At 47.5% G+C, this 26742-nt stretch overlaps 1 protein-coding gene across 1 annotated transcript in view; it reads right to left on the reverse strand.

Annotated features, from left to right (window-relative positions):
- The window catches only part of LOC126544557 (tyrosine-protein phosphatase 10D-like), a 169982-nt gene that overhangs the window by 48476 nt on the left and 94764 nt on the right, over window positions 1-26742 (reverse strand). The window contains exon 2 of the mRNA XM_050191910.3: window positions 5295-5544. Coding sequence (XP_050047867.1) covers window positions 5295-5544 — 250 coding nt within the window. The remainder of the gene's footprint in view (window positions 1-5294; window positions 5545-26742) is intronic.

Below are 26742 nucleotides of genomic sequence, written 5' to 3' on the forward strand. Positions count from 1 at the left end.
AGAAAGTACTGTGTACGTGTATTTTTCTGCATGGCCGTTCATAAAGTGTGGGGGCAACATGTGCTGACGGCGAACGTGAATATCCGCTGGAACTGCCGTGCTTCGAAATCGTTCCAAGAATGTCATCTAAGTTTCCGCTCGTTTCTTGCCGGAAACGCCAAGAAGTGACATCTTATCACAGTTATTGCCACACTGAACATGACTAGGACTAGGGCATGACTAGCTTCCTGTCGCTTTTCTATTTCAACCATGTTCAGCAGTGGCAGAAAGCTCTCTTGCACAAACATTGCCATTGGAGTACAGTCTGTGACATACCTGTTCGTGTGCGAACACAGCAGTTTCATAATGTTCAAAACAATGCTTTCATAGATGGCAGTTCATGTAGATGCCTTGGCGGCCAAGCACAGGATGAAAGCAGGACACATATCTGGTCGCTGGCGGAGTGCACCTTATGAGGACTACTAGTGTAACAGACACTTGTTCCGCTCTTGTTTCGCCAGCCTGTAACGCTTGCATGCTAAGATAACTTAGTGCTTGATGGCGGAATCTACCGGACTAGCACAGTTAAAGAAGAATTGGTTTAAGCTATGTTAGTAAACTACTCTCCACAATAACAATACGGACACTCTAAACGCGAGAGGACGCTTGGCAAGCCAGAAAAGACGCAAAAACTAAAGACTAGGGGCGACGCCGTCTTGACATTCCGGCACAATTTGGCCGTGACGTCATGAATTTTGACGCCGCCTCCTCGGGTCTAAATCTTTATCTGTAAAAATGAATTACATTGCATTCTCAAAGCGCCATAGGCTGGAGTTATGAAGTGTCATGAACTTTTACTGAATCAGAATGGGCCGAAACACGAAAAAATAAATAGTTCGTCTTCCATGACATCACACTGCCGTACCGACTGAGAAATTTTAGCGCGAAATTCAAAAACGAATCTTTTACGACAATTTTCTCTTCTATTATAAACGCGATAGCATTAAGGGCCCCCTGTCGCAGAAGATACGATGTCGGCGTCGGCGTGCGGTGTCGACGTCGGCGTGCGGCACCGGTGTTTACGACCGAGAGAACCATCCCAAACCACGCATCGAACCACGCAGGTCCTCCGCGTGGTGCATAGGCGTTGCTGAACTAATTGAATTTCTGAAAGTCAAACGCGTCAGAAAATTCATCTAGTACGACTTGTACACAACTTACAGTCATGACAGCGTCAGATTTTAATGTGAACATACTATTGTGTTACGCCGAAACTCAAACACAAACCATTTTTAACGCGACATTCCAGCTGCCGTTTGAGGTCTGTCTAAATGCACGAGCGGCGCGGCCCACCCGGTTTCTTGCAACACCATCAGAAAAAGAACCCCAAAGCTTGCCTTTGTGCATAGCGTTCGCCGCCAGCGTTACCAGGAAGACATTACGGTCACATAAGCTGAAGTTGCCAGGGAACGTAAGAAGCAGTCAGGGATCTTTGAATTCTATCGCGTTCCCCTCTTAAAGGCGAAGCTTAAGCGTCCTCCCAGATTTTTTCGATTGACTGCCGCGAAATCAAGGAAACCGGAGTTCTTCAATAATAACTCGTCAATCTGAACTGATTCAGTTTTTCTCTGTTTAGTGCCCCTTCAACGTCTTTTCCCACGTCTCTTTTTTTCTCATCACTCCCCCTTTCTCTCTTATCGTACCGGCAATGATGTCGTCGGACGAGAGTGCGGCGGCACGGATGGGTAAGGAGACCGGGAGGGATCGTGGATGAGGGCGTGTGGATGGTGCGGGACACCCTGGTTCGGGCAACGGTCCCGCACACCGGCCGGCCGTGGCGGCCAGAGGATTGTAGACAGGGTAGAGAGGTGGTGGTGGTTGTGGTGGTGGTGTGTTGGCAAGTTGTGGTTGGTGGTAGTGACTGGGATAGAGTGAGGAGGGTGGTGGTGCCGTCTGTACCGCATGCCCGGGCTGGTAGCCTTGGTAGTTCGGGACCGGGAGGGGGGCTCGGTAATTGGGTTGCCCTGTGCAGGCCAGCGAGGAGAGCGAGAAAACAAAGAAAGGAAGAGAGAGAAAAAAAATGTTGGACGGTACGAGCAGTATGCTCTTCGTATAATGGTTTCTCATAAATCTGCAGATTTAGCTTTGAAGGCAAGCCGTATATGTTTTTTTATAGGAACACGAGAACTGTTTTGTACAAGTGTGTCGTTGAGCATTCGAAGTGAGCAGAGCACGCAAATGTGGCATGGTAAATGTTCTGAAAGAATTCAGGTCTATGAACAACAGCTCTCACTAAGAGAAGGTTAACAGCATGAATGCTAACGCACTGTTTGATCACAGATCTTGACAGATAAAAAAATTAGCTCAGTTATTTCGGATCTCTCATGCCTTCGATGGACTGTTAACAATCAAACACAGCTCACAAGAAATAAAGAGCTAGAAGAAAATTGGGTCTGACAACACTTCTGTGAAACTTTTTCCATTTCAAGCAAGTGTATTGTAACATGTGCTGTCGATGTATAATTGAGGTTGAGTATGTGCGGCCCATATAATTCTGGAATTTGTTGGTATGGAACATGGCGTGCAATCTTCGCGTGTCCTTGATACTCCTGTGCAGAGTAGGCCAATGCATTCTCAGTGGCCTTTTCTCCGAGTTCTTTTTTTTCTTTCTGTACTTACTGTTGTAAGAGACATCGCCAAGATAGCCATGAGATGTGACTCCTTTCTGTTGACATAGTGATAAGAGCACACTGCAGACACTGGAAATGAAAAATAGATAGGGGAAAGAAAGGAAAGCATGCGAAGTGGAAGCCTTGATCGAGCGTGCAGAAAAGCATGTTGCATGTGCGCCAGGAAGGAGGAACCTGATGGATGTGTATTGAGTATAGCCAACCACCACCAAACCACCACCAACCAACACATGCACACATCACAACAACAAACGAAAGTTACTAGACGGGAAAAAAAAATATTCTCTGCTGCTTAATAGTTGACGCCGTCCCTGGAGTCGATTTCATACTTGCACAGAAGTCAACGTGCTTGTCCAAATAAAACACTCCTGGAGGTAAAAGCAGCTTAGACCAAAGCTTGAGCCGACCACCAGGTCGAAAGAAATCAATGGACACTGTAAATGTAGTCACGCAAGCTCACACCCAGCCAATATCGTGCCGCATGTCATCTTTGAATATCACCAGCGCAGTCTTGAGCACGTGGCTCCATCGTTCTGGAGAAGTGGGTTGACCTCTGTACGCCTTCTGTATACATTTCCCTCGACCGTTCAACTCCGCGGCAATCCAACGTAACAGCAGGAAAAGCCATTTCAATACACCATTGGTCAAAATCACCTTGCGTGAATTCTACAAGGTAAAAATATATGCATGAGCAACAATATATTTGGAACAAAAGCAGGTTGGAGAGAATGAAAGTGTGGGACGCTTGCGCAGTCAAGTACATTTCTGCTCTAACACTCTCACCTGTATTGTAAAGGATGCACTTACGCTAAGCAGGTCATAAACGCGTATAAATGTTTCAGTTTAGAACACCCACGAAAAAGGGTGCAAAGTAGGTGCGCGAAACAGCAGAGAAAGTCATAACTACTCCTAACATTACTGCTTTAGGCCTCTTCAGAGCATTGAGGAAGCGAATGGAGCTTCGTAGAAGTAGTATATCTCACACTCAAGCTTGTATTCCTTGTTACAGCACTGCTATGGTAGCTCTAGCCTCATCAACAATGAAAATGCTTCCGTAAATCCTTGACATAACGATTGCAGTTCAGCAGCAGGTTAATGGCAGAGTGCAAAAGTGTGTTGAGTGATGTCGCAGGGCGTCATCTCTGTGACTGAGCGCATAGCACACGAGTCTATGGGTGACGTGCATCAGAAAGAAAAGCGAAAAAGTTCACGGAAGCGTCGTTTGAAACTTCCGCTTCCTCTTGGACACAAACGACCCTTGTCCGCATCCCGAGAGTCACATATTGTATAGCAGGTTTGTATGCAGAAAAACACTTTAAGAGACGTGTTTTTCGTTCAAGTGTTTTTCTGCAGGGCTAACCACAATGAAAATTTGTTGAGGGAACACATCCTAAAAAGGGCGGTCGAGGTCTTGTTTTTCATAGAGGCAGAACAGGCAACCTTAACATATAAATAAAGAACTAATAAAACAATAACACTGCAGAAAGACGAAATTGCATGCATCTTGCTCGGGGTGCATAAGGTATACACCACGTATAGCCCATATCAGCATGCCACTATAAGGGGGATACCTTTGACCATAAACTGCAAGAACGAATGAATAAGTGAACAATGAAAGCCACTGAACCGTTTACGTATGCAGACCGACAGTTCTAAGCGAGTCAATAAATTTATTGACAAATTTTCACGGAATTAGCTAATTCCATAAAATTTGTATTCCGTAAAATCTGCAATGAAATCCAGAACAGTGGCTGAATTCACAAAGCTTTTTGTTCGGAAGTTTTGCTCGCCATTCGTCGACCGTCCGGCTTGGCCAATAATATGCCCAATATAACGGCTGGCTGACACCAGTTCTTGAGGACAGTTCCAGGGTAAGAACGTTTTTGCGAAAATGGGCTCTTTTGCGTAACATTTACGAAATCTTGATAAAGATTTTTGCTTATTTATCGAAACCGCTCTACTTAAACATTCTGTATGCAGTCGAGTGGTTCCGTATGTTTTTCCTCTTGACCTTCTTATGGAAAATGTTGTGGATCTCTTACGGGCCAATGATAAAGATTCGGTACATACACTACGCAATTCTTAGAGTTTAATGATTACAAGTATATTAATAAGGATTCCACAGATACACTACGAAAGCTCTATCATGAATCCGCAAGAGTTCCACACTATATTTTGTAAAAAAGAATGAGCTTGCACTGTAGCGAAAGCTACGAGGCATGCCAAGGCACTACCACTTGCTTCTCGTGCGCCGCTTAGTACGCCTTAAAATCTAGTTCTGTGGTTTAGCGTCGTTTGCATTGTAAGTACATACGTTCATTATAGCCAAGCGCTACATAAATGTGTGAACTGTTTCTTCATCTCCTACACATTGCCAGTGATTACTCTCCTTATGTGGTAGGAACGTGACAGCAGCGGGGCGCAGACGCGGATGGACACATCGTTCACTGACGCCATCTGCATGCTGGCTCCACTGATTGGCTCACGCACCCCGTAGTTCTCTCCGCACTAAAAATAGATTGCGAGACAGAATATATTTCTCCGTAAAAACGGTATGGAAAAGATACGGAACTATTCGATTGCCCACAGAATGAAACAGCAGAAGAGTCTTGAACTGAAACGCACCAGTCTCGATGACGCTCGACCATAGCCGATGGTTGTTAACTGTGCCGTTGCTGAGGTAGAGCTGGAAGTTGTAGTCCGTGCCGGGCAGCACGCCATCGATGGGCACGCCCTCTACGGAGTCCGTGGCCGGGAACGTGAAGTTCGGCCCGGGGTCGCCGACGGGCGGCGAGTAGTCGACGCGCAGCTCGCCCCCAGGTAGGCTGGTGTACTCGCTGGGCAGGTGAAGCGTCAGCTGGCTCACTCCGCCCACCTGCGCGCAATAACAAAATTGTCATTATCGTCATGCACAAATCTTTGTTTTGTGAGCCACAGCGATTAAAAGACATGCGCAAACCGACAGTTGTGCAAATGTGAGTCGTCCCTTTAGCGTTTCAAGCACTGCGGATCTGTTAATAATATACACACTCAGCTGTTCAAGCTTAATTGTAAGTCGTCCCTTTAGCATTTCAAACACTGCGGATCTGTTAATGAAATACACACTCAGCTGTTCAAGCTTAATTGCATGTGTGGTTACAAGCTACGTCGGCTTTATAAGCAGGGCATAATTGATAAGGATATAACACTCTAATCCGCGTAATGGGGGCATTGCGCTTTCCGCATTCGCGCACCTCCGGCTGCCTTCACAAATTGGTGTACGCATATGCCTGCCGTCTCGATTCGATTGGTTTCTGAATGTCACTCAAGCCCCACGCATTCAGTTGTGAGTAGCGGCGAGCAACGAGTCTTCACTCCAGTGAGAATAGGAACGCGTACAGATCACGTGACAGCTACCGAACGCTATAGGAGCGTGTAAATGCGGCAGCTACAAGCTCCTGACCATTTAGCTGCCACGTGATATACATGCATACGCACTATCATTCTACCTGTAATGAAAGGCCATTATTCGTCCCGGGTGACAGGTATACGCGCAGGAAACTGATATTCAGAACACAGACGTGGCAGACCTACATGTATATGTGAGAGCGGGCTGTTTAGGTATACGCGACCACCCCCCACGTATACCCTTCCACTGTGTATACCCTTCCACGTATACCATTCCACTGTGTGCACACCGCACAGTATGTCGTTGGCACTTGTACCATACATATATAGGCACGTCTTGCACAGCGCACGTTTGACGCTGCTCTTGGAAGGCCCACCCTGGGTGGTCTAGCCGGGCCTCGTCGCACTGCGCAGGCGTCAGCTCATTCGTGCTAACCGCCTCGCGCTGACACCGCCCAGGTGGACCCGTAAAACACTCGGGGCTGTTGACTCCCTCCCTCCTCGCCACGCAAGCCACCGCGCCTAGCCGCCTTGCCCGTCTGTCCATTTGATGACTGGCGGGAAGCCCGTGCAATCGCCTTGACCCACTTGTTATACAATGCGCGCCGCTCCGCCAAGAGCCCGCGAAAGCGCCGTGGAAGCCGCAGAGCGTGGGTCGAAGCACCGCCCACTCAGCCGCGGCAAGCAATTTTCGTCGGCGCTCGGCAGATTATTGATAGGCCTCTCTGCGTCATTTAAAATGACCCCGATAGCCCTATGGGTTGACGTTCTACAGGAGTACATCAAGAGTTCAATCAAGGAATAAATGACAGCAGCAGCTGCATAGCTTCGTTTCATCGCTGATGTGAAGTCATTTTATAAAGTCTTCCTCTTTACTGCGGATAAGGTGTGCCACAAACGCGCACAGAGACACATGTTGTTTTTGTTGTTGTTGTTGTTGTTGTCCTGAGTGGCTGTGGCCCATACCCACAGTGGGGGATATGACATATCAGAGAGGTTTAAGCTTCTCTAGGCATGCGAGTCATCTTTCTAGCGTAAGATTTGATCATCTCGTCACTGCGACCGGCTTCACAAACCTGAAGTTAGAGGATCAGCCAGCCTCAACTGAAACTATATTTATCACAATTGAGAAGGATGCCCTACCCTCAGGAGAATGAAATACTAGCCATTAATTCGTGGTCGCCAGAGTTAAGAGCCCAGCAATGTGCCCGCCCCCTCTTCCTTCCCCGACAGACACGCACACAAAATCTTTCAGCATCACTGCTCCGTGTATGCTGTCAGCTTTCAACGTCTCCTTCGACACCTCCAATTACAAATACTTATACTGACCATACTTCATTGCGCAATGCATTGCTATTAAAGCTATTCTTGAATGAATCTTGCAAGCTAAAACCCCCTCAAAGCAAGCATACCCGTCATGTAATGTTTTCTTTTGTTTTTGTTTTCTTTTTTAAGAAGCGCACGCTGGTTCGCCTTGCGCATTGTAATAATCAAATGCGGGACTGGATCCGGGCCAGACTTGTGTTGGCTGAAGTAAAGACCAAGCAGAACAGGCGAAGCAAGAAAATAAAGATAAGCGACACGCCCTTGATCAGAGGCCCCAAACGTGCGCCCTTGTCGAGAGCGCAGCTCCAACTGGATTGCTTATTTATAGCATACTGATTTTCTATTGAAATTTTTGCTCTCCTCCAGTGCAACTACAGAGCAGGCACACACTGGGAGCACGTCGGCATTTAGTTGTCTTGTCTGCGTGTGTGCCATGTTCTTGAACATGTAGAAACCAGCTCAACAGGACACACTGCACAGGAACAAACTAGTCGCGTCCAGTCGGCCAGTGTTCAGCGCACGCCAACGAGTGTCCACGCTTGTTCCACCTACTCAAAGAAGCGTAGGCGCAATCACGAGACGCTGAATATGCGGTACGTGACACTAACTCTTAGCGCACCCGTTCGTATTTGCCATCGCAGGGGACGGTGCCGCGCGTAGTGGCAGATAAAGATGACGCGAACACTTTTCCCCGGTATATATAGGAGGCAGAAATTCGTACAGTTGGACTGCATGCATGGTCAGCTCGAAGTTTTGTACTTCTCACCCTAATGCGGGACCTTCCTTTGTTATGCTTTTCTTTTTAGAATGTCGTTAGAGTGTCTAGCAAAGATTTTTTCATGGCCTATTGTGTTCGACGTCACATACTTGAAAAAGAATGCAGCACATTATAAACACAATCACAAAATATCTTCGTACATCATCCCGCGTAACTCTGCTTAGCTTGAGCTATACTTTCCATTTGAAGTTGTCCGTGTTTAGATGACTTAATTCATCACAAAGAACCAACCAATTCATGCCACCCAGAAAGGCGGTTTGTGAGGGAAAAATACGCTGTTTACAGAGATTGCTTCTACTTAGGAATCGATAGCTTCCTAAAGAATTCTAAGAGCTCTCTCGAGTTTTTTTTTTTTTAGGTCAAACTTACTTAAACGTTCTTTAATCGTCTCAAGTTTTCTCGAGTTGAAAGCGTCTTGATAAAGGCTTAAGTTAAACCTTTTAAAGAATACCTGCTTTAACGAAACCTGCGCAATGAATTGGCGGCACACGCAGCCGCGACGACGATGATCTGGAACACATCGAAGCTCTTTAAGAGCGTAGCAGTTTGGGCGAGTTGGTATGTCATTACTTTTTTAGGCTTGTAGAGCAGCTCAGAAACAGCAAAAAGGAACGTGGAAGGGGTCATGAAAGGGAATGGAGAACAGAGTGAGCGCTCACTCTGTTCTCCATTCCCTTTCATGACCCCTTCCACGTTCCTTTTTGCTCTTTCTGAGCTGCGCTACAAGCCTAAAAAACTCTTCAAGAGCACACAACAGCTATTGCTGTCAAAAGGGCTCAATAACTACTTATCTCGGCTAAACATTTAAGCACTGTTTATTGCGCAAGGGCTTTGCAATGTTGTGCCCGTCGGCTAAATTAATTCATTATGAGGTCTTACGTGCCACAACCACGATCTGATCACGAGTCGCGCCATATCTAGTGAGGGACTCCGGAATAATTTTGATCCCCGGGGTTCTTTTACATGCACCTAAATCTAAGTACACGAGCGATCTTCCGTTTCGCCCTCATCGAAATGCGGCCGCCGTGGCGGATGTCAAGCCCGAGACCTCGATTTTAGTAGCGCACTGCAGTAGCCCCTGGGGTATACCTAGGCAGGTGTTGTGTCCGCCGATTATGTGGTCATGCATTTAACGCACTCCATTCCAGAAGCCCACACACCGCGCTAAGGGGTCGCAGATCGATATGACACAATAATCCGGAGAGATCCGTCTCCCACGCATACGACGTGAATATATACATTACCCGCTTTTGCCATCCGCTCCTAAGCCTAACGTGGCGGCGTAGGTCACGGGAGCGATATGGGATCAAGCGCGTTAACCCGTCGCGGCACCGCGCGTAGAGGCTCGTCAAATATTGAACGGGAGCAGACGAAAAAAATGCATGGCGCTGGCTGGTGAGTGCGCGTCGCGTTATGTGCAGCGGCGTAATTATGAGTGCTACGCACGTTCGCTATTCGCGATGCGGCTGACCGCGAAGTACGTGGCACGCGGGACATGTTTGGGGAGGGACTTATACGGTCACGGAAACTTCCTGTAGGAAGGTCGGCGGATTGACAAAGGTCACAAGGGTCCTACGCTCTAGGGTTGTAACCATGTACTCTTGTTCCACACAAGTTTCACTAGGTTAGTGGAACATTTTAGCAAATATGTTCCACTTAGCGAGACGTACGGGGAACAGCGGCAAGGAGATAGACAGAACGAAAAGCCAATTCTCAAGGATATCTGTACCACATGTATACCATTTACTAAGTGGAAATTGTTCGCAATTGTGTTCCACCTAATGGAAAGTACGGTGAACGATTTTGAGAGTGTAGTAAAGGCCTTTCTTTTTGAGCGTACACCTAGTTAGTGTGGCGGACCACCACCGAAAAAGTGCCACGTCACATTTTCGTAACTGACGAGACTTTCGTCAAAAAGTACACACTTTCGGTGACAATAGTCTATAACATTTATATTTGAATGATTTAGTTGAATGAGGAAATTCTTTAACCGCACAAAGTTTTTAACGTGAACCCAAAGTTTGTCTGCAGGCTGTAGAAGGCTCGTGAACACTTTTGTTGAAATGCATACAATAACTACACACGCCGGACTTCGACCTTGCACTTTTAGTCGACTGTTTTGTTATTAAGAAGTGTAGATATTGTACAAGGCAAACGGTGAAATCAGCAGGTAAGCAAAATGTAAGCTAACTATAATCCAAGCCTGGATTCATATTTACGCAAGGAAATCTCCTTTAAAACCGCGGCCCACGTACCTTGCGCAGAATAAGAAGTACGCAGATTATTCATAGACAAAGTAATCTGCAGGTAGGCGAAAGTGATGTGTTTTGAGTGTATGCAGTGTATGCAGTGTATGAGTATGCAGTATTTTCTCAGTGAACTTCATGAAACTCTCTGCCTACATAAATTACAGTTTTATTCCACTACAGTGTCTGTAGGACGTCTGTAGATCATTCACAGATAAAGGGTACCTTATAGGCGATTCAGTTTAGCATTTCTTGCTTCTTCATACAAATGTTAAAGTCCATGGATGTTCACACAGAAGGCAGACAAAACAAGAGAGAAAGTTGCCAGCGCCGGAAGTGAAAACTACTGGAATAGCTGCTTGTGCAGATTGCTGTTCCGAATATGCTGGCGTAGTTTCAGAAAATTCAGAAGCGGAATTCTTGTAAAGTCAGCAAGAAAACTTGCAAGACAGGGGTTCTAAGACAAACATGGATTAAGGCGTAGCGCTTCTAATTTAATGAAACACCGTGTAGGCCCCAGCAAGTATTGTACAAAATTTGCATATGGGGCTTTGTGTGTATAGGCATCTCGGTAATTCAGACTTTTCGTAAACCGCGCGCCCCATAAATATTTGTGGGTAACTGCACACATAAAGACCCCCCTCCCCAAATAACAGAAAAAAGAAAACAAAATGCAAATTTACAAAGATACGTAACGTATGCGATTACAGGTGCAATAGCTTCACGCAAATGATTTAAAGTAGAAAAAAAAACAATCTCAGTTCTAGACCGTGACAAGCAGAAACGAATTTCTATTGAAAAGGGAAACATTAAAGAAATCCAGCACGTGAATAAATACATTCTTAGACATCGCTGCCACTTCCCCCTTGAGCGGTTGCAATAAGTCTACCGAGCGTCTACAAACTGCAGCGTCAATCTGTTTTTATAAGGAAACTTCCTTAAAGCATCGACCCTATCCAGGAGCCCGCTGTACCGATTGCATCGGCAGAGTAGGGCGCCACTTACTGTCCTTGGAGAATGCAGCCTTCTGTTTTCATAAACAACTGTCAAGGCCTAAGACGAACAAATAAAGAAATAAAAATAAACGAGAGGGTGTAAGATCAAGAAGGCCCGGTAGTGATACAGATGCGAAGAACGTGCTATTTCGTTCGAAGCGTGCTTAAGCGACGTTTTGCGCATACGTTTTCGATATACCGCAGTGCTCGAAAGCGCGCACCTTTGCAAAGAAAACACAGGCACCCACGAGTGCTCGGCCGAGCGGCTTTTTTCCAATAAGCGGCGACAAACGCAGTGGTCTTACGCGCGGAATGCCCTGTCCTGTTTCTCTGTATAACGGAAACGTCTGTATACGTTAACACGAAAACCGTGTACGAGCAAGGCAGTGGGTAGCAACAATACGCCTGCTAATCCTTCATGGTTAGATGATCCTAGTACGAATCGTAATGCTTTACGAGAAATACCTTACACGGAGAAACAAAATCAAGAAAGGGGCTGACAGATGAAAGACAAACAGAAAAAAATTATAAGAAATCCAAGTGCCAGCATCTCTAAGTAAATAAATAAATAAATACTTATTTCTCGCTACATAATTTGTTGAGTTGGTGCTGCAGATAAACATGGTTGTCACTGATAACCTATTCCCACGTGACACGTCATGCTGGGGTTGGGCCCTTCGTGCCGTATCTCTAATTAGAGCGCGCTCGATAATGCATATATCAGCTGCATCGGGTGCCACATATATGGTCTTCCAACAATTTGTGGCCATGCTTTTCGTCGTCAGGAATGTGAATCACGAAAGTCCAACAAAGGATATACGCCGCCTACAACAACACGGTGAGTTGTTCGTAACTAATGCGAAAATCCTGCGCTCTGTTTCCGGACACACCACCGAGAACGACTTTTCTTTATTTAGCGTCCGCATTTTGTTATTCAGGTGCCCGAAATATGAAATATTCACTCCACGGCTTTAGAATTTTAAACGTTTGAATTTCTCGCCCACTTGGACTAGAAACGTAGCTTGCGTTGTGACGTGTTTACTAGCAACAACAACATAGGGTATAAATATCGGGCGCAACCCCCCCCCCCCCCCCCCCCCCCCTGTTTCTGTTTCTTTCGATGTTCTACACTGCGGGCCAGTGCTAAGCGTGACATCAAAGCACTTCGCCACAGAACTAGAGTAAGGGCGTATATCTCGAAACTTGCGTTAGGCGCATCCACGACGACTGCTAAATGAATGACTCCCTGTTACAGCGTTACAGCTACACCGCGGCTCATACAGCAGAGACAAAACGGCGCAGTGACATTAAGCGAGAGTGCGCGCATGCCGAGGAAGCGCGAGACTCGCCCAAATACAGCGCCTGCCGAGCGTACGCAGCTCCCGCAGCATATACACAGCTGGTTGGAAGGCAAGGCGCGGTGTGTCCAATGCACTCAGCAGCAGCGGCGGGTGAGCGCCACTTCTTCAGCCGCCAACGTGACCGGCAATCCCGGAGACCGATCTCTCACGTCGAAAGGGGTGGATTGAGTGCCTCGCGGGGGCGAGCTCTGGTGCCACAGTTGTGCCGCTTTTTCCCGCGCGTAAGCCGCCGTTAGTGCCGCCGTGCGTACGATATGCGAACGGCGCAGATACGGGACGAAGCAAGAGCTTGAGCACAACGCGCACACTGACAGTTTGTTAAAGGAATACTGATAGGAGATTTCGACTTTTCACTTTGGTTGTTGTATTAATTGAAGGGCCTGGATCTAGAAAAACCATAGAATAATACTAGCGAATCTTAGATTGCCCTAAATAACTTACCATAACAGATCTTCTAAGAGCCAGTTTAATGTTGAATTCCAATGGCAGGTCCAGATCAAGTTTGTCTGCTCTGTATGCAGCAATCCTATTCCAATGGCAGAATGGGAGCGTGAGCTGTGTGTTCCAATGGCAGATTGGGACCAGCCGCTGATCCCGGATTGCTCCGTGGAGCAAAATTATTTGCTCCGCCGAAATCGGCAGATTTGACCGGAAGTCCTCGTGACGTATTTCCTTCACCCGCTTCTGCTTCCTGTCACGGTCGCCTGTTTCCGGTCGCGGGCAGCTATGGAGGACATGGGAAACGTGGACGCCGCTTCGCGCCGTGCGATTTTGTTCGCGCTCCTAGACAGCTCCGCTCAGACAGTACAATTTCCAAGTCGAGTGATGATTCTTCTGACACGGACAGTGAAATGGGGTGGTGGGTTGCGCTTCCAAGCGCTTGTTCCTTTCTCTATCCTAGCGCCCTCTCACTTGATTTTCGTGTACTAAGTGCCCCAGCGGGAGCGCACGCATTCCCTTCGCAGATATGGTGCGCGCACATGAGAGCGATCTCAGTCGGAGCGACGCGCTCCGTTCGTGATCCGGCCGAGCGCTCGCGATCTACCATTGGAATTCAACATAGGTGTCGCTTCCCTGTAGCTGTGTGCGTCATGACGTCATGACGCAGAAGGCGGTCATTTGGGAGCAGTGCATCGTGACGTTTCGGCACTCGCTCCGGCCAGCTCGATCGTCTACAAGGCTCGGTCTTCTGCTCGTTCAACTTAAGGGCAGTGCTCCTCGGCCACGTTTAATCTTTTCGGCATTTCACCACTACGAAGTTACAATAATTCGCCCTGTTCGGCTTCTCGTTGAACTTATGGCTAATAACGAGCGTCTTATGCAATGTTTATTTTTTTAAGCACATACTCAGTTAACCTTGCTTTAAGTAAGCTCTGCTTTATCGACCGAATGTAAGCCCTTCACTGTGTGCCACGATGAAAGCGCCGACGACAAATTTACAGAAAATGAACAGCCCCGCAAGGCTGTGTGCGAACTCCATTAGCAACACTGCAGAACACTTTCTCACAAACTTCGACAGAGATGCATTAAAACTATCGCCCCTGAAAACTGCATCACCGGCTTCGCCGCTCATGGGGCGCAATCATACGACGCAAGAAGAACGACGCTAACCTCTAAGCGTCCACCGCCGATGATCCACAAAGGATCCATCTCGGTAGGACAATGGTCCCTCTTTGGTTTCCATCTGTGGGCCCATACGGGATGCCAGGGAGCTTAGAAGTTAGAAAGATAGGTTCTTAATGATCGTCGAGTCCTCTTTGGGCAGCTTTAGAATCTTTCATTCCTTCCGCTTTTTTTTTTGTCGATCTAGTGTTGGGGATGGGACCATCGCTCGCCATTATGTCTTGAGTGTACTCGAGACCTTGCCCGTACAAGACAGCGCGAGACACGCCATAATGACGAGCGTACTATACCATTTGCGTGCATGGCGTCGTTTTTCCGGCGAGCACTTCTTCGTGACCGAAACGTTTAGCTGCTCGGTGCATCAACCGGTGAAGTCGCAAGACATTAAGGGGGAGAGCGCAGAGCATACCCCGGATACCTGAGTGCCTTAATCCATACCTGTGCCTGTATGCAGTCAAGGTTTGCCTCGGAGAGCGTCATTAAGGCGTTCGGTTTCTCTACGCATCATCAAGGGGGACAGGGCGGAATTCCACGAGACGCGTTGCGCAATACGGGAACGCGGTCGTATCGTGCACGTGCGCGTCTATTGGCGGCTCGAATTATAGGGACCTACGTGGTCGCTCTAGGGAAGTCGCGGCGCAAGAACAGAGTTGACCTCGACGCGATTTGTATGCGACCGCCTCCAGCTGTTCTGGCACTTGAACTGGAAGCGTTCATGCTGTAGTCCTGCAAGCAGGCGGCATTGCTGCTCCAAAACAAAACTCGCACGAAGGGCTTCCATAACTGAACACCCAAGATCAACGAGTGAGATCTTGTTGTGTAAGAACAACATCGTTCATCTTGTCATCGAAACGCAGTTAGCAGTTCAAAATACGTCTACGACAAGCTCACGCGCATCAGTTAGCGTTTGCACGCCGAATAGTGGGTTCGAAGATTAGTAGTCAACTAATTTAGATAATTTTCCGGAATGTCTAAAGCAGCTTTATTGGTGGCAAGAAGTGTTTCGCGTGACTCCCCTCTTACAGGAAGACTCCCGCTATAGCAAAACACTTTGCGCGATACCGAATGGTTTGCTACACGTAAAGGGGTTCGAGCTGCATTTCGTTTTACCCTCTCTCGCAAGTCCGTCCGAACTGCATTAATCAAATAAAGAAGGGCTCACTGCGAACCTTCCTCTGCGTTCTCGCCTCGTCACGTTAACGCCCGGAGGGAAAACACGTGTTCGCGCATAGGCCGCACGATCCCGCGCGGTAATGAATTACTCGAGGATGTCGGACAGGGAGCTATCTGCTTTATATCATGTGGCCGGTACGATCGGAGCGCCCCCTACACTAATACACAGGCGGCGTGCTTGGGCCGTAAGCACGCGCTGAGCACGGACGCGATGTGGCGTGCGGCGAAGAGGATTCCCGTAATTGATCCCCTTCCACCGCGCCCTCTGACTCGCCGCGTCATTCCTCTTAGCCCGCTTTTCCGGGTTCAGATGTCCAGAAGCGCGCGGATTTCGCGATGCCGCAGACCGCGCCCCCTGCGTACGCTCCCGCATCGCCAATCCGAGAATTCATCCAGCGTTGTATATGTAGCCGCCCAGCGTATGTACGCCACACACTCCGTGTGATATAAAGCCAACGTGCTCGAGACTTTCGTATATACGGTGTGGCAGCTACTGTACAGCATTCTGGAGGCTACGAGAGGTTTCGACGAGGAAATCAGTAGTGCGCAGAAGAAAGTAGGGACGACGAGTTTTCTGGCGGCGGTTAATTTATTTCAGGCCTCACTAGAGATAATGTTATAGCCTTGAAGATTGGCAGAACGAAGTACCTTTATTCACGCTGACGTAATGCGAAGGCGAAACACATTTTAATGCTTTACATCCTAGATATGCAAACCCCTACTACACGTAAGCAACTGTTCTATTCATCTTCTACAGCGAAGCTTTCGGGGGTAATTAGGGCGCAGTTTCGATGCGGATATTTCTGGCTTTTCGGTTCGGACATGCTATGGAAGAGAAGAGTAACGCAGCCCGAGAAACCTTCTTACTCGTTCCAGCCGTAAATATAACGCCACGGGATGTCGCCACAAGCTTTGCTGTTTCTATCTACGTAATCGGCATTCCACCGCCGTGCACGGTACCGGCGCTATGCAGCTTCTATCACGCTGCACCGTTTTACTATACGTACGCGCCAGCGAGTAGCTTAGACGTGGCAATGCAAAAGCGAAGGTGCAGGATGCGGTGACGTGGCCAGCGAACTCAGCGCAATGTCTACACGACGTCCCTGAGCTAACGTCTACAAGAGATCCCTCCTATGCTGTCTATAAGACGTCACGGGAAAGCTAACGACCCGAGCCGGTGTAGTGTATCCATACTTCCAGTTCCGCGCTGATCCTCATGCCATCAAACAGAGCCGGGGAGTCCTGTTGGATCAGCGGAAAGCACGCGGGATCTTTCTCACCACTCGCCCTCTTCGTGGGCGACCGCAAATGGACGCACGTCGAGAGTATCAGGGATCTGGCGGTCGGCGTACGTGGCGTTGTAATAGCATCTCCCCTTTTCTAATTACCTCAGAAAGGTAGGGCACACTCCGAACCGACCCGCATGTTGGCGACTAGCTTAAGCCCGTATTCGGCTCCCACAACCGTATATCCTCCCCTATGGCTTCCCTACAGCTTTCCCTTCCATTTCCCGCCTTCCCTACGAGATCTCCCTAGCCCTCCCTTCAGATCGCTCCCCCGAGGCGTCATCTGCACTGGAGACGTTAATCCCCAACGGGCCCGAGCTCTCGCAAGGGAGTTTTGGCGCAAGCATTTAGCGTTCCGAATTCGAGGACAGGGTCGCATTGAATGCGCGTGTACGGGATGGATAAATAGAGTGTTACTGCGTTTCGCTCCGGCGGATCCGTAAGCTCCTCTCTCGTGCTACGAGTGAGTTCGGTTTCTGCGTCGATGTGTTGTTCTAACGGCCTAAGACATCATTGGCACGTGGCGCGTGTAGCACTCAGAATGCGCAGTGGTGCAGGGCGAGCGAAGTTACAGCCGAAGAAACACCACCGATCAAAATGCGGCGTCGAAAATATAGCGGTCTTATTTTCTCGCTTCCCCGTCGAACGCGTCGCTAATGGACGTCTCTTGCAATGGGAAAATCAAGAGTGAAGCGGAATACTGAAAGGGGGGCAGTGAGGAAAACGCGGAGTTTGGTTTCGGTTCCACAGAGTTATATGTTGTATAACCAGCCGGTGCTTCTTTATGTTTTCCCAGCCTAAGCTTATAGTGCTTCCTTTTGACGATGCACCAGCAAGACGGAGAAGATTACTTCTTTCTCACTTATTTTAGTTCCTTCTTTCCTTCTTTTACCTGGGGAACATTTTAGACGCATCGCTCGAGAACGCAGCAGGTGCCAGTTATAAACTGGACGAACCCTTCTCATACGAATTCACCTATTGAGTGGTTTTATTTTACGCGTTGCATATTGCAATCACTCAGTTCAGCCCTTGGGCGCGGCCGGGCAGCCACCATTGGGGGTATGAGCCATCATAGTGGCTCATACCCCTACACTAGAGTTTTATGCGTTGCATATTGCAATCACTCAGTTCAGCCCTTGGGCGCGGCCGGGCAGCCACCATTGACCTTTATCGCAACCACGTGACGTGACGTCACGACAGCCGGAGGAAAAGCTGGGCCCCAACTCGCGCGCAATATGCAACGCATTCTTGGCTTAGCCAAGCTAAGCCTGGCCATTTTTTTAACCAAGGTTGTGATGGAGACTGAAGTGAACATTTATGAGTATCAATTTGTCACCACCCTATCCGCCGTGGCTGCTTAGTGACTTTTGCGCTGCGCTGCTAAGCACGAGGTCGGGGGATCAAATCCCGACCGCGGCGGCAGCACTTAGATGGGGGCGAAAGGCAAAATAGCCCGCGTACCCAGCGTTTGGTGCAAGTTAAAGCACCCCAGATGGTAAAAATTATTCCGGAGTCCCCCACAACGGCCTGCCTCATAATGATATCGTGGTTTTAGCGCGTAAAACTCTAGAACTCTTTCTTTTAACTTGTCACCAATTCCTGCACTGCACACTTAACCAACACGGGCGTTTTTGCGTGCTTCTCTGCTTTAAACGAAAGGCGACCACCAAAAACAGTAGCATGGATGACGGTAAGAGTAAAGGTTGCGTTTGTGTTCATAAAATAGCAGATACAAGCAGTTGATGAGCTAAGTGTGGTAGGAAGGGAAGATGGGTTACACAGGTCATTCTGCTGACGAAACAACATTAACAGCAACGACCACAAACAAACAAACAAAAGCTTCCGATCACCGTGTTGGAAACACTTAACGGCAAATGCTCCCGGAATCGATTAAGTCTCCAAAAGGCTCCTATTCATTTTCACATCTCTACCTCAGCCCGAGAACTCAATAAACCGCTGGTAAAGAGTCAAATCCCAGGCGGATATCCGAATCAGTCTCCCTTTTTCCGATAGGAAACTGCACAGCAAACGCCAACTGCAGAACCGTCATTTCCTGTCACGGGCTCCGTTAGCCAGGGGCGATCACTTTTATCTCCGCGACGTTATGTCTCGGTTCTATTTCCCGTCGCTCGAGTGCCGAGCCGAAAGCCCGACCCTGCGTTTTTCTTTCTTTTAAAGCTCCTCGCTCGCTTTTAGACTCTAAGTGGGGGGTGCACGTGTATGTATGCTTGCGTGTCGGCCCAATGGGAGAGAAAGAAAAGATGAAACAAAGAAGGCGAGATAGGAGGCAGGCAGTACAGAAGAGGCAAAAAAACAAGAGCAACACATCGCTCGAAAGAAAAACTTCGGGAGAGTATTTCGGGTCTCGGCAACACGCGTTCACTGGGGCTTGTTCCCATGCACTCCGCGGGGTTTTTCTCGCTTGCTGCGAGCAGCGGGAGACTCTTTATAACGGGAACAACAAAACGGGACAAGCGTGGACAGAGTAGTCGTGGAGAGAGAGAGAGCATGAAAACAAGTGAAAGATCAATAACAAAAGAAAAACGGATGAAGGTGGAAGAGGGGAGGAGTTGGAAGAGTAGAAGCCGGCCTGTTGCTGAAGCCAGCCGCACAGTTGAGACGGCGGCAATGAATGGCAGACGGCCAAGGCCACACGGGGACCGCGGTCTCGGCCGACGGTTTGAGGGAATCAAAATAGAAAGAAGTGTGTGCGCGTGAGAGAGAAAGAAAGAAGGAAAAGAAAGAAGCACAGGCGAGAAAGAAGATTGACACTGACACAGAGTCGGTGCGACGTCGCGGGAAGGGCTTCCCTTAGCCTTTGCGAAAGAGGGGAAACAGACGACACAGGGAAGGCAGGCGACAAAGAAAGCAGACGGCAAAATAAAGGAAAATAAAAGAAAATGCAGACGACAAAGAAGTTAACCTCTGCTTTGTTGACAAGGGTGCCGCGGTATACATCAAAGTACGCAGCTGCTTAGAGCGAGAGGGTAGAAAGCTGAAAGAAGGATGTGGCGTGATATGTGCTAGTTTGTAGCTCTAAATGGTGGGGGAAGCACTGCAATGCGGTTGCGTGCTTTCAACATGGTCGAGAACAAAGCACGTCTGCTGACAGACGCGCACGTGGCACGGTGGTGAAACTCAGGGGCCCATAAGTGTGTTGTTCTCTGGAGCGGGTACTTCCAACTTAAGCACCTCGGAATTGTTAGTGTATATGTAACAACAGTGGAATACAAGACTCAGGCGGTGGTCAGATACGTGCATAGGATACAACGAAATTGCGCATTTGATCGGCCGGTACGTGCTATCACGGCCCAGAGGGTTTGCTGATAGCGGCATAGGCGATCATAAAGACCTTACGACGGTAGGAGGCAACCAAAGTTTTGCTCCGTTACCACGACACCGAACATAACCACAATACATACATGGGAGGGAGGGCAGACTTTGCCTATATACATACCCAGTGCAATTTAGGAAACATTACTAGTGAATTACGCAGTGATGCAGTATTCCGCTCAATCATTCGGCTTTAACCCAGCTACTTACAGATGTTAAATAAAAGCTGTATGAACTTAAGCAGTGAAGTGTCTTTGACAGGCTGGCCAACGCTTCGATAGGTGGACCTATCTTTGTCAAAGGCGGTCTTGTCATACCCTTGGAGTGTTAACTTTAGCGGGTTAATAGGGTGCCGTCACGTCGTGTCACTGACAGACGGGCGACATCGACGCCACATGACGTCACCTTACTAACCCTTAAAACTAGCACGCCAACGATGACAAGGCCGCCCTTGAGAAAGGGAAGTCTAGCTATCGAAAGTCTTCCAGTCTGTCTGAGGCAATTCATGATTGTTTATGCAACTTTTTTTCCACAGTGGTGCTTCCACCTGTCGGCCCCCGCCTTGACATTGGACTAATATAGAGGTGCAATTCCTTTTTTTTTCCATGGTGTAACCAAACTTTAGAGACCTCTATAATTTGTCTAGACTTAGGAAATAAAAAGGCCCAGTGGCCCAGCCTGATTTACGCATGTTTGCGTTGCATGTTTGACGCCGACCATGCCCATATGGAGGTCTTGCATTTGCAATTACTATATTCAATCAGCACTACTAAAAATGGTTCGTGTACAAATCGAAAGAGGATGAAAATACTCCTGGACGCGTAGATAATTTTATCCTGCTTGAAAAGTGGTATTTAATCCGTAAATAATAGAAACGCGAATAACGTAGGTAAAGGAAGGTCGGGCTATTTGATCCGTGCACAATAATAGGGAGTCACAAATAGCGTTCCTAAGAGGCTATGCGTACCCAAAGACCCAAAGTACTTTTATATGCCATTTGCGTTCTTTTATACGCCTTCGCTGGTATCACCGCCTATGTTCGGGTCGCCTATTTGTAAAATTCACTCAGGCTTAATCAACAAAGAGAATCGTCAAGCCAGTGCCTGTGGATAGGTAGGTCCCAGATAAACACAGAAACATCGAGTAAAAAATAAAAATAGATAATGCCAACTCTTCAGGGCAGAGAGACAATAAATAAAAATTGTTTGACCTGTATTAGTGAGTTACGTACCTTCTACAATATCAAAAAAGAAAAAAAAGCCACTCTTGCCATGAGTAAAGAGGATTGGCAATCCACAAAAGCCGCAAGAACGAAAGACGAAACAAAAGACGTCAAATGGACGTTGCGGCTCAGTTAGTCACGGGCGCGAAATTCAAAAGAAGCGAACGTGGCCTTTCATTTGCTCTTTTAATAACCAACCTGTTATCACAAAATTAACAAAAATAGAGATTTCAAAGAATGGTTTATGAGTCCTAACTTATGTAATGTTTCCCTTTAGTGGTCAAATGAAATCGCGTCGACCCGTACTGAAGCAAGGCAAAGTCTCGTCATGACGAAGTTGCAGGAAGAGCCAGAATTACTTTGTTATATACATTACTACGTTATAATTATTATTGCATGCACTGCGCACTATTATGAACCACTGGGGATTCCAAACAGAACTTCACTTAGTTGGCCATGAGTGTTATTCCTATAACCCACTTCGCTATAACAAGATTTGACTTAGAACCTTTTCGTAAAGTTCCCCGGAATATATAATAATCTATAATATGTAACTCGCAGCAGTTTTCCTGTGCATTTCATGGAAGGTTCTATACGTAAACGTAAGAGGATGTGCGAATTTAAATTAAGCTCGTCCCACAGCGCACTGAACAATAAAAAAATGATTGATCGAGCCTGCCATATGTTCTTTTTAATGTTTGGCATTTTCGCTTTCATTTTAAAGCATTGCGTTATATCTTTTGTAACGCTTTATTGTGAGCTGCGTTGTAATACGTCGGTACGTAGTGGAGCAGGAACGGACACTCCAAATGATCATGTGGTAGCTTCAAAAACCAAACAGCCCCTGGGCTATCAATAATTTAATAAGACTCATCCAGCGTTGCTTCCCGTAGGAAATGAAAAAAATTGATAAGTCCTGTCGACGAGATAATTCAATACGAGCGACGCTAAACGTTGTGCACATAGAAATACTTCCAATTGGACGTTACGTATCCTTTCAGACGGCCTAATTATTCCACATCCTGAAAAATAAAGCAGTAAAGACGGCAGCCCTCGCCCAATGAATAAATTGTTTGAAACTAAGAAAGCGCGCTCGCTTATCTGAGGATAACTGAAATCAAGGCAGAACAGAACTGGTCCTTCAATGTTCAAGATGGCAATGCAAAAAAAAAAAAGTAAGTAACTGTATTGAAAAACCAGCAAACTGCTCTGTTCTTCCCTCCAGAACTCTGACGACGGAAGCGGTCACTTCACGACGCAGATCATGGCCTCCGAGATTTGGATACGCGCGACGTCCGGCGTGCGCCCTTCCATCTCGGAGGCAACGCAAAGATAACAGTGATTTAGAACGCTCACCGTAATCGGGGTCATCGTTGTCCGCCATGCTTAAATGTTGTGAGATTCGTCGCGGTAGCTCAGGGGACACGGCATTCTGGGTAATGAGCACACGAAGTCGCGGGCTCGATTCTCGACCACGACGGTCGCACTTCGGTGATGAAAAAAAAAAACTGCTCGTTTCGTGATATTTAGGTGCAAGTTAAGGAACCCCAGCATGCTTTAACGGACCACTACGGCTGCCTTCGTAAAGCAAATTAATTTAATTTTCGTGTTGCAAAAATGCGTGCCGACTGAGTTATGTTTGTACCCATTGCCTTGAACAATGCCTCGAGTGTACCGTGTAGGATGACCACCGAAGTTGTTTTCTGTGCCTCTGATAAGCTATTATCGCTAATTATAATTATCATTCTTGTACCCAGAAACACAGCAAGCCAAGCTACGTCAGAGCCGGCTATCTCAAAAATCCCAAATTCATTCGCGATGGAAATATTGAAGAAGAATTAAAGAAGAAAATATCAGGAAGCACGATACACACACGAACACAGGCGAGCGAAGATTGCCTCATCTGCAGGCACCAGCACCGAGAGCACAGCCCCGTAACTATAGGATGGTCGTTCATCGCACAGGAGTGAAAAGTCTACGCAAGTCTCCTCCTATACACACGGGCATAAGACCACAGCGAGATCAGTTCGTGAAAAAGAAGCACAATTATTATTATTGAAGGAAAGGCTTGTCGTCCACCCAAATGTAGCGCGAGACTACAAAGGAAACTTGTACGGGCTTCTAAGAAAGAGGCTTCTCGATTAGTATTATTACTGCGGTTGTTGTTCTTGCAGGCGTCGACGTTCGAAGCAAAAGCATGTGGCGCATATTTTCTTTCCTTTCTAATGCGAAGCATATCCCAAGTGCATTCACCCCGCGTCGCAGAAAATGCGGTGTCGGCGTCGCGGCGTCGATGGAGTTGTCTGTGAGCTAAAATTTCCGTATATTTTTAGGTATATGTATTTAAGTATGCCACGTCTTGGTGTATGACATGCGGTATATGCGCGTTGCACATTGCCACACGGATCTATCACTAAAGTTGCTCATACCTTGTCTCACATTCTTGACAAAGTTATTCCTCGGAATTTTGAGAATGAGAGCCCACAAAGAAATTCATGAAACAACGACAGCGCATGCCTTTTATGTTACATCATCTCAGATTTAAATATCAGAAGTGCGAAAGAATAACAGAAACCTGAAAATGATGTAATTTTCTTGGCGCCGCTGTGCACAACGTCCGGGATCGGCCCCCGCAAGAGGCTGCTTCTACCAGAAAGCTCGCCTTCGTGCATGGCGTTCGCCGCCAGCGTTTCCCGGTAGACATTACGGTTACATAAGCTGCAGTTGCCGGGAAGCGTGAGAAGCACTCAGGTATCTTTGGATGCTATCGCGTTCCCCTCCTAAAGACGAAGTGTAAGCGTCCTCGAAGTTTTCATTGAGAAAGCAATACTGCTCGCACTTTCGGCCCATCGGTGGTCGTGGCGCCTCCTTACACAGCTGCGCGTCACGTGACCGTGTGACGTCACGCCAGACCGAGAGACGGGGCCCCAGCTCGCGGCATCGATGGTGGAGGCGAAGCCTTGCGCGCCGCTGCTGCGGCGCTACCGAGAGAGGGCGCTCGCTGGTGGGACGTCACGCTAGGAGGATAAATGGGGCTACAGCTCGGCTCCTCGCAGTGGTCGGCGCGCTGCCTTGCGCTATGTCGGATGATGTATAGCCATAAGTTTAACAAAGGGCAACCATGTCCACACCATCAGCCGAACCAAGGCGCAGCCAAGGGTATTGCTTTCGCAATCTTCCAGGCTTAACCAAGCTAAGCCTTCAGCCAATTTTTTTTCCCCGAGTTGACGGGCGGGTTATCTCTCTGTTCTATCTCGCCGTTATCGTGGGCCGATCCCGGTGATAGGCAAGTCGGAACTTACGTGCCACAGGGGCGACTGGGTATGTGCACAGGATATGTGCACCATGTGTGTGTGCACTCAGAATGTGCCCCATGGGGCCACAGAGTGTGTGCCGGTAGTATTTATTTTGTTTTTAATCTTATATGTTGTCATTACAAGGACACTCGGCTTATAAATGTGAACAATACAACGTATAATTTTTGCATAACCGTTCCCTGCCCAACAGTTGCAGTATTCGTACTACCGTCCTCTGGGAACCACAAGTGTTTGGCATTACGTAGACACCAACTGCAGTAAGTCTGCTAATGATATACACACGCACATATATATATATATATATATATATATATATATATATATATATATATATATATATATATATATAGCGGGTTTCTTCAAAGTTCATCACGCAGGACCCGACGTAACATATACAGGAAAGAGACGACGAACTTTTTGGAAGACTTAATTACGAAACGTATTCGGCTGGTGGCCCAGCCTTCGTCAGAGTACAGTAATGCATGAATTACAGTTCAGTTACGTCAGTACAGTTCATGCATTACTGTACTCTGACGAAGGCTGGTCCACCAGCCGAAAGCGTTTAGTAAATAAGTCTTCCAAAAAAAGTTCGTCGTCCATTTCCTGCATATATATATATATATATATATATATATATATATATATATATATATATATATATATATATATATATATATATATATATATTTGCGGCGAAAGTGGAAGCAAGAGACACGCAGCTTGCATTCGAAAAAACACGGCACACCACGGCGCAGCTAGGAACCCAATGCTCGAAGAAGCGTCGACAAAAGATAACCTCCCCCGGCACGTAGTGTGTACGCGAGACCTCCTCGTGGCATGTACAGCGTACACAGAGGAAACCAACGGCGGAGTTCCGGGCGCGGCTTCCCTCGCGGGGCTCGACCTTCGACCGCGGGCCGGAAGTGGGGGGCAAGGGGGGGGGGGTATTCAGCGTTGCCCAGTGCGCGTCGCGTCCGCCGCCCTTCCGCTTGTCTCGGTACGCCCGCCCCACGCCCGTGCCTTCCCCTAGATGTCGCCACGTGATTGCTGGCGCTTCTTATAGCGCGAGTTTGTTCCACGCTAGTCTTTTAACTGCGGGGGAGAACGCGCGTGCCCGTAGCCAGCGATGCCGGAAACAAAATATTTACTGCTGGAAAGCATACGCGTCGAAGAAGAAAGGTAGAAAGCCTAAAAGAAATATTCGACGGCTACTCACAGTGCATTGCTGTCGGTTGAAGAGGACATTGCGGAAGTTGCGACGGGGGCTGTCGGCTGCTCTATAGAACGCACCACACACCCACCATTGTCGAAGAACATATCAGTATCAGCGTAACAGTGTCAAAGAACGCATGAAAGAGCGTAACACGAACGCACGCGCATCTTGCGATTGATCGAAGCGTTTTCCAAAGATTATTTAACAAATGCGCCGTTCACGATCTGTCTATCGTCACAGTGATTATTTATTATTTATGTATACTGAAATTCCCATTGGGAATTTTAGCAGGGTGGGAAATACAGTCATAGGTTACAATAGGTTACATATAGCACATTGCACGTAGAGATACAGCATGTTAAAAAGAAAGCCAGATAGCACGAACGAAACACACTTCAGCGTCACGCACAAAACGGATCGCATTGTTATCTCGATGATCGGTATTAAAGCGAATTGTCAGTACCATTGTTCTGGTTATCTCAAGTCACGAACAACTGTGACTTCGTGCATTTTTTATTTTCCGTGCTCAATATGTTTCCGACAAATAAAAAAATAATGTTCTTGCAAACCCTTTTTTAGGCATGTTCTATATACGTTTTCTTCCCTGCTGTCGGTGTATGAAGGGCTTTACACTCGGGCCTCAGCTTCTGCCATTTATCTGAAAGTGGGAAAATCAGTGGTTGGAATTGAATTGGAAAGCTGTCTTTGTGACACCTTGGCCCGTGTATAATACTTTAGTGTATTTAAGATCCGTATCGCACTTCTCTGCGCCCGTGCCCCTCTCCTCATTACTGTTCTTGCCTCGACCAAACC

This window comes from Dermacentor andersoni, chromosome 10 (assembly GCF_023375885.2).
Source record: "Dermacentor andersoni chromosome 10, qqDerAnde1_hic_scaffold, whole genome shotgun sequence".
Taxonomy (NCBI): Eukaryota; Metazoa; Arthropoda; class Arachnida; order Ixodida; family Ixodidae; genus Dermacentor; species Dermacentor andersoni.